Source organism: Mobula birostris, chromosome 2 (assembly GCF_030028105.1).
Source record: "Mobula birostris isolate sMobBir1 chromosome 2, sMobBir1.hap1, whole genome shotgun sequence".
Classification (NCBI taxonomy): domain Eukaryota; kingdom Metazoa; phylum Chordata; class Chondrichthyes; order Myliobatiformes; family Myliobatidae; genus Mobula; species Mobula birostris.
In genome coordinates, this window is record NC_092371.1 from 55,957,839 (window position 1) to 55,966,159 (window position 8,321).

Here is an 8,321-nt window from a genome sequence, read left to right on the forward strand (position 1 = left end):
ACAGGAGGGGGAGGGATGAAGCTAAGAGCTGGAAAGTTGATTGGCAAAAGGGATACAAGGCTGGAGAAGGGAGAGGATCATGGGTGGGAGGCCTAGGGAGAAAGAAAGCAGGACGGGAGTACCAGAGGAAGATGGAGAGCAGGCAAGGAGTTATTATGAGAGGGCCAGAGACAGAAAAAAAGAGAGAGAAAAAAAGGTAGGTGGATAAATTAATAAGGGATGGGGTAAGAAGGGGAGAAGGGGCATTAACGGAAGTTAGAGAAGTCAATATTCATGCCATCAGGTTGGAGGCTACCCAGACGGAATATAAGGTGTTGTTCCTCCAACCTGAGTGTGGCTTCATCTTGACAGTAGAGGAGGCCATGGATAGACATATCAGAAAGGGAATGGGAGGTGGAATTAAAATGTGTGGCCACTGGGAGATCCTACTTTCTCTGGCGGGCAGAGCATAGGTGTCCAGCGAAACAGTCTCCCAGTCTGCGTTGTTCAATGTTCATGCCATCAGGTTGTAATGCCCCTCCTCCCCTTCGTACCCCATCCCTTATTTATTATTCCCCCCCTTTCCTCTTTCTCTCTCTCTGTCCCTCTCACAATAACTCTTTGCCTCCTCTCCATCTTCCTCTAGTGCTCCCCTCCCCCTTTCTTTCTCCCTAAGCCTCCCATCCCATGATGCTCTCCCTTCTCCAGTCTTGAATCCCTTTTGCCAATCAACTTTCTAGCTCTTAGCTTCATCCCTCCACCTTCTATCTTCTCCCATCATTTCAGATCTCCTCCTCCCCCACCCATTTTCAAATCTCTTTCTATCTCTTCCTTCAGTTAGTCCTGACAAAGGGTCTCAGCCTGAAACGTCAACTGCACTTCTTATAGATGCTGCCTGGCCCACTGTGTTCCACCAGCATTATGTGTGTGTTGCTTGAATTTCCAGCATCTGCAGATTTCCTCGTATATGTGTTTTTAAAACTAATTTTTCATTGTATTTTTCTCATATATTGAATATGCTTCTGATAAAGGAGTGATCAAATCCATGACATAATTAAACATTAAGAATTGACTTCATTATTCTCCAAAATGCATAAAAATAATGCAAAGTCTAAAAATGATAAAGTTGCCAAAACGTTTTGTTTAAGAATCTTACTTTCACAAGGTGAGATAATAATCATCTTGAAGAGCAGAATACTTTCCCACTTTTGAGACTTGCATTTAGATTTTTGGCGTGTGTTATTTCAACACTCTCACTAAATGATTTAAAATAAATGGGTTATGGATGACATTTAAATTAGCCAATTTGAAAAATCTATGGTTTAATATTTATACCACACATAACACAAGCCAAAGGCAAAACAGATCGCTTCAAATTCCCTCTCTACAACTGCAAACACAAGCTTTAAAAAATGTAATTGTTACTCAATGAGTCCAAGTTGTTAACAGCTTGAAGGGAATACTGCAAGGTGATGTGGCCTTATTTCTTCTTTGAACCGTGTTAAATAACAAACTGAAATATCATGAAAGCATGGAGAGTGTACCACACAGGACTTCAATGAGCTTATGCTATTTCTACAGAAATATGTGAAGTCTAGTTTATTGACGTGTAGCAAGATGCAAATTAATGCTTGTCTCTCTATTCCAATCTAATTTAGTTCTATGCTAAACTCCAACTTGAATATGAAAAGTTAATCAAGATTTAATTTCATCATAATCGCAGAATTTTTCTTTCATCCTCCTACTACTTATAAATACACATACACTATGAATTTATTGTTTTATAGGTTTGCCACACCTGCATTTATACAACAATCTTCTAAGTGGTTAACAATCCAATCACAGGAACATAATCAGACCAAAATTAATTATGAGCCAAACAATGAAACAATACATTAGCTGACACTGGCTTAGAAAGAAGTTTGGAAATAGAGAGAAAAAGTACCCATTTTATATAACAAGCCTAATCCCACATTCAATGAAGTTACTTTTCTGAATATCATCATTATGTAAATACAATAGACAATTCACACACAGCAAGGTTCCCCAAAATGAAAAATTATAACAACTAGGTTATCTGTTTTAATGCTGGATAAATGTTGATCAACTTGGCTGGATAGTTTAGGGACTATCTAGAAATTACAGATGCTGGAGTCTGCAGCAACAATCTGTCGGTGGAACTCAGCGGGTCGAGCAGTTCAGGGGAAGGAATTGTTGTTGTTTTGGGTAAGAAGTTGACAATTCCTTTTCCTCCAAAGATGCTGCCACAAATCCCTTATGTTATCTATTGCCATGATAATTCCCTGCTTCTCTTCAAAACAGATCCATGGAATGTTTAACTCAGAAAGACTGGAAGCAAATATGGCCTCTATCTAAATACCAAAGGAGAACATCATCAAAAATACTGCACTGAAATGTTAGCCAAGACTCGTGTTCATAGTTCTACAGTTAAACGCCAATCTATAAACTTCTCACTCAGAAGGACATCTTACTACCACTCGATTCATAGCTGATGGTAGGGAAGTTAATGGAGGTTAGTTGACACAGTTGACAATCATGACCAGTGCAAAGGAAAACAGGGATGTAAACTGAGTAGCTACTTTATAAGGTACCCCAGCTCCTTAATGAAAATATCTAATCAACCAATCATGTGGCAGCAACTCAATGCATAAAAGCATGCAGACATGGTTAAGAAGTTGAATTGTTGTTCAGACTAAACATCAGAGTGGGGAAGAAATGTGATCTAAGGCTATATCCACACTAGACCGGATAAATCCGTAACTGAAGCTTTATCTCTTCGTTTTGACCCTCCGTCCACACTGAAACAGCGTTTTCCTCCCCCGAAAATGGAGATTTTCTAAAACGCCATCCAGAGTGTGTAAATTTGAAAACTCCAATTGTGTAGAGCAGTGTGGACAGGGTAAATGGATATTTTTTAAAATGCTGTCATGATGTGCCGGAACAGATGGCAGCAGCACAGCATTTCATTGTTTTCTTGAGCGCAACCCCCCACACAACCTAACAATTTCAGAACAGACGGCAATGAGACTGAAACCAGAAGAGTTAGAAATGTACTCAACAAATACTTTGACCCATAGCTTACTGAATAAATAAGTATACTCACTTTGCCCTGTTTTCTGTCCTTGCTTGTATGAAGGTGGTTTACCTATTTATGCACGTACTTCTTTGAAAATATATGTGTAACAGCCTAATGTAACATTGTATGGAAATACAAGATAACACTGATGCAGACATGTTTTATACATTTAACAAGGTGCTTTATTAATGCAACAGAATTGGTCAGTTTTTCAATGTTCGTCATCAGCCGGGTCCATGAGTTCCCTGACGGTTGCCTCCATACGCTCCAGCATCTGTTGTTTTTTAGTTTTAAGTCCTCCTGCACGAGAGCCAACAGCAATTCCTTTAAAGTTTTTCTAGTCTGTCACTGGACAAACGCACACCAAGTATACCGTTTCCGCTTCGCTTGTTTTCGGTGTGTCCTGCGCATGCCCAGTAGGAGGAGATTCGCCCAAATATCCATTCTAATGTGGATGGAGATATCTTGAAAAATGCCTGGTGTGGACGCCTATCGTTTTTACGCGAAACCGGCGTTTTCAAAGTTATCCGGTCTAGTGTGGACGTAGCCTAAGTGACTTTGACTGTGAAATGATAGCTGGTGCCAGACGGGATGCTTTAAGTATCTCAGATACTGCTAATCTTCTGGGATTTTTACACACAATAGTCTCTAGAGTTAACAGAGAATGGTGCAAAAATGACAAAAAAAAACTCAGTGAGCAGCATTTCTGTGAGTGAAAATGCCGTATTAATGAGAGGAGAAAGATCAGACTGGATGAAGCTGACAGGAAGGTGACAAGTTACAACACTAGCTTGCAGAAGAACATCTCTGAATGCACAACATGTCAAATCTTAAAGTGGATGGGCTATAGCAGTAGAAGCCCACATCTGGTTCCACTCCTGTACCTAATAAAGTGGCCACTGAGTGTATTTGACAGATAAGAAAGTTCTCAGATTTTAGGGTTGGTGATTATTGCGATAGGGAAAAGCTAATGGTTTTGAAAGCCTGGATAAATCAGGATGGTAATAGAAAGTGATAATTAATCAATATACATTTAAAAACCTTCTTGGGAAAACAGTATACATATACTTGCATTTAAAGCGTCTTATAAGACATAGTGCTTATTATAGCATTAATGTTCACATCAATTTCTCCTTCCAAAGTAGGACCAGGCTGAAATATACTTGGATCACACATTTTTGTTTATAACACAAAAGGGAGATCATTCAGTTTATTATACCTGTACCGGTTCCCTGAGCTATAAACGAATCAAATCAATTGCCTGCTAAAATTTCAGTAGTTAAAAGCAACTTCAAGATTTCCAGGAAAAGATAGCAATGCAGAAAACAAAGTTTTTTAAATATGAAGTTAAGAAAAATGTATGAACTAATGCCAAATAGAAGTCTAAAAAGGGATGGCGGTATACCCATAAAAGGCCATAAAATTATAAGCTTTAAATCAAGACTGCAAATGTTGGTGGGCAATGAGCAATTGGGACTGAATGGATCCATAAATGATTCAAATGGAGTTGATTAAAATATACTTCCAGCAAAATACTATCAACCACAGTCATAGCATACAGTGTAAATTGCAAAGCAGTGATGCGCATCTGGTGCACATATTCCTTAATTGTTCATAAGAGTATCATGGGATAAGCACTCTGAAAATTTATCAATGTTATGTAAAGAAAAATTTAATACAAATATTTTCGCATTTCATTTGTTTGAGTCTCGTAGGTCCCAACAAGCACGTTGGGCTTGGGAAGGGGACTGGAAAGAGGATGTTGTCGCACAAATAAATGAAATTTGCAGCTTAGCAAAATATGTGTACTTTCAAATTAAGCAAGTTCATATCATTTCTTCACTATCTTCAGAGGCTTTATTTGAAATAAAAGTAAACTAAAGTGGCAAATTTAATCTTTAAATAAACCCTTTCTGAGACCTCATGATGCACACCTGCAGGCCTACAAAGATAAAAGCCAAACAATACTGCTATTAAAATGTGGAATAATGTTTATTACATCAATAAATAGATAGACAGCAATTCTATTTAACTCATTCTTGGAACAAACTCTTATCATCTATCATCCATGGTCAGATCTAAAGAGCATCTAAGTATTTTTATTTACTAAGTGCAAAGGGCTACACCAATCGTGTACTTACTGTTGTGGTAATATTTATGGGAAAATTATAGAAGGTAGAATGTCAAGGCTCACATCAAGTGTGAATTAGCTTCTAGATGAGGATCATTAAACTACTGTCCAGAGTTAAGGTCAACACATGTTTGTTGATGCTTATTGGCTTCTGTAATGTTTGTTTAAAAAGTAAACCTCTTAAGGAGTGATTGTGTGAATATATATGAATTGCTAGTCAAGACTTTGCAAGTCCGCCTCTGCAATCTATTATCATTGATAGTTTCAATTAATCTAAAGTTACCCTTCCAGTCTATTTGTCCTAATTTAGTCACAGACATTACAGGGCCATAGTCTTTGTTCTCTGGTGTTTTCCCTCATTACTGCTCTGAAAGTTAGTTAGGATTCTGACAATGCATTTATAGTTTTACACAAAACTAGGTAGCACAAGCGCAAGATAAAGGTTAACATGATGCATCAAAATATAACTTACTTTGAAGCACCAAGAATTATAAAGTACTGAAAACTACTTTTCCTCATTTTTTACTTTGGGATAACACTGTCTTAATAAATATGTCTGAATTTGCTACTTTTATGCCAATGGGAAAGATTTGAGTGTTCTGTGGAATCACATGCACTTTCCAGAAAATACTCACCAGTAAAAACGAACTCTATTTTATCGAGTTTTGGTTCTTGCTCATCAAAGCAGCTTACTTTTGGATTACTCAAAAACGGTATTATGAGGAAGTTTGAAACGTTCTCATCTGCTCTCAGCCAAATCACCAGAATCCAACTGCCTAGCACCCAATAATAAACGACTGGAATGAAAGCAGTCTTGTTAATATTCCGATGATCACTTTGCAGGAAATTTCATGAACCTAACCATGCATAAACCCAAAAAATATACAACCTAGTAGCTAATGTGTAAAAGTATTTCTCATTTATGCTGAAATACTGCCACTGTTGGCATGGAGTCTGAGTATGACTGTAAAACTTTACCAATATCATTAAATAAAATTCCGACTGATAATCCCTCAGCCTGGAGAAAGAAAACTGATGGTCCACATCTGGCAAACCTTAATCAGCGGAGAAAACCCACAGTGCTTATCTGGTAAACCTCAATTAGAAGAGGGGGAAAATTGATGGCAAAGCTTAACGGAAGAAAGTGGGGAATCCAAGATATAATTTCAAGAAACAAACATTCTTTACAATACCTTCATTAAGTGCTATAGGAATCGGAATTCTGATTTATAATTCTTTAGTTAGTAGTTTCATCTACTCCCTCCGTAAACTGCGATGAACTACCATTCCACAAACCACGGTAACATTTTGAAACTATAATCGTGATCGGCCAAATAAAATCCTTAATCAAAGCTCTTCCACACTCCCACGAACTCTATGAGTATAATCGGTGGATTTCGAGCACTTTTAATTGATCCACAAAATTTGGAGTCCATCGCTGATCGGAAAGCAAATCAGGAAAGAAGCAGAAGTAACACCGGCTACTTACAAAATAGTTGTCTGTGCAGAAACTTCGGGGACATTTTCCAACATTAAATGCATGCACCGCACAGTCGTCCGAAAGCAAAGACATCGGCTGGGGCAAGACGAACACAAAGGAGAGAAAAATAAAAAAACGTTCACTAAGAACACAAAACATTTTGCCGGCATGATGAAGCAGCGCCGATTTTGCCTGAGCACCAATGGTCAGATTCAAGCCCAACTTCGAGGAAGGAACCTATAGGAGGCACGTGTAACCTATCAAACCAGTCAGTTTCAACCCGGTCACTTCAAAGTCTACTCTTGCACACCATCCAGTATTACAATTTACTGAATGTCCAGATAAGTCTATGAAATTAGTATTGTTGCTATTTGCATTTTTGCGTATATACTTATTTTACATATCTATAAAAGGTTTTATACTACTTATCAAATATGGCTAACTAGATTAGTGATTGAGTTAGTGTTCAGAAAATTCAATCTTTAAGCAATTTAAAATTATGATGAATTAAAAATAATTTGTTGGTGCATACTGAAATGTGCTTTGCTTTAAATGCGCTCTTAGTTTTATTTATTTTGCGTGTGTAAACTGATACCCATAATAATGTGTGCACATGAGCCGCCTGGTGGTTAAAATGTTCCTCCTTCAAACATAATGATGCTAGCTAAATTAACAGATAGTTTTGTTCCATTTCACTTATATAAAAATAAAAGTTTCATAAAACTTAAAGTGAGTATAATGTAGTTAATGAAAACCCAACATTCGTAAAACTTGAATTTCAGCTTTCTGAATAGATGCCTGCTCTGCAAAAACAAATGATTTCCACTTCGAACTGTGATTGTTTCTCTTTCCACGGGTCCTGTATACAAGAGTTTTCTGAAACGTTGACCTTTACTATTTTCATGGGTGCTATCCGGCTTGTTTAATTTCCCCAGCATTTTCGGTGTTTCAGATTTCGAGCATTTTCATCATCCTCGCTCCCTCCCCCCCTCCACCCCACAGTATAAAACTGGTGGTAACTTACTGCACACAGTACATCTTCACGTCTCTCTGAAATGGCCCTAAGGATTTTACTCAGCAAAGTGTAGAAATATACTTTTTGTCAGTTGAGAAATGAACTTTCCATGATTGAGATCATGAAACCATCCAGATAATTCGAGTTGTTTAAGATACTTAATGGATTTGATAAGGTAGAGAATGTAAGAAAATTCCATGGGTGGAAATATCCAATATAGAATAGCATTAACACAATCAATACAGCTACAAAATTCAAAGGCCAAGTCAAACAAACATGGACATATTTTCCCTCAAAAAATTGATTTAAAATAACTTCAGTAACAGTTGATACCAAAAGCAACTCCCTATAACAGAACATTGTGGGCACATGGCCAAGTGGTTAAGGCATTGGATTAGCAACCTGAAGGTCGTGAGTTCCAGCCCCAGCCAAGGCAACTTGTGTTGTGTCCTTGAGCAAGGCACTTAATCACACATTGCACTGCGATGACACTGGTGCCAAGCTGTATGGGTCCTAATGCCCTTCCCTTGGACAACATTGGTCTCGTGGAGAGGGGAGACTTGCAGCACGGGCAACTGCTGGTCTTCCATACAACCTTGCCCAGGCCTGCACCCTGGAG

General features: G+C 38.1%; 1 protein-coding gene across 2 annotated transcripts in view; it reads right to left on the reverse strand.

Annotated features, from left to right (window-relative positions):
* The window catches only part of LOC140186793 (peroxidasin homolog), a 271,446-nt gene extending 264,548 nt beyond the window's left edge, over positions 1-6,898 (reverse strand). For both annotated transcript variants that reach the window (XM_072241373.1, XM_072241390.1), the window contains exon 1: positions 6,697-6,898. In XM_072241373.1, the coding sequence (XP_072097474.1) occupies positions 6,697-6,857 (161 nt within the window). In that variant the 5' untranslated portion in view covers positions 6,858-6,898. The remainder of the gene's footprint in view (positions 1-6,696) is intronic.
* Positions 6,899-8,321: the final 1,423 nt, after the last annotated feature.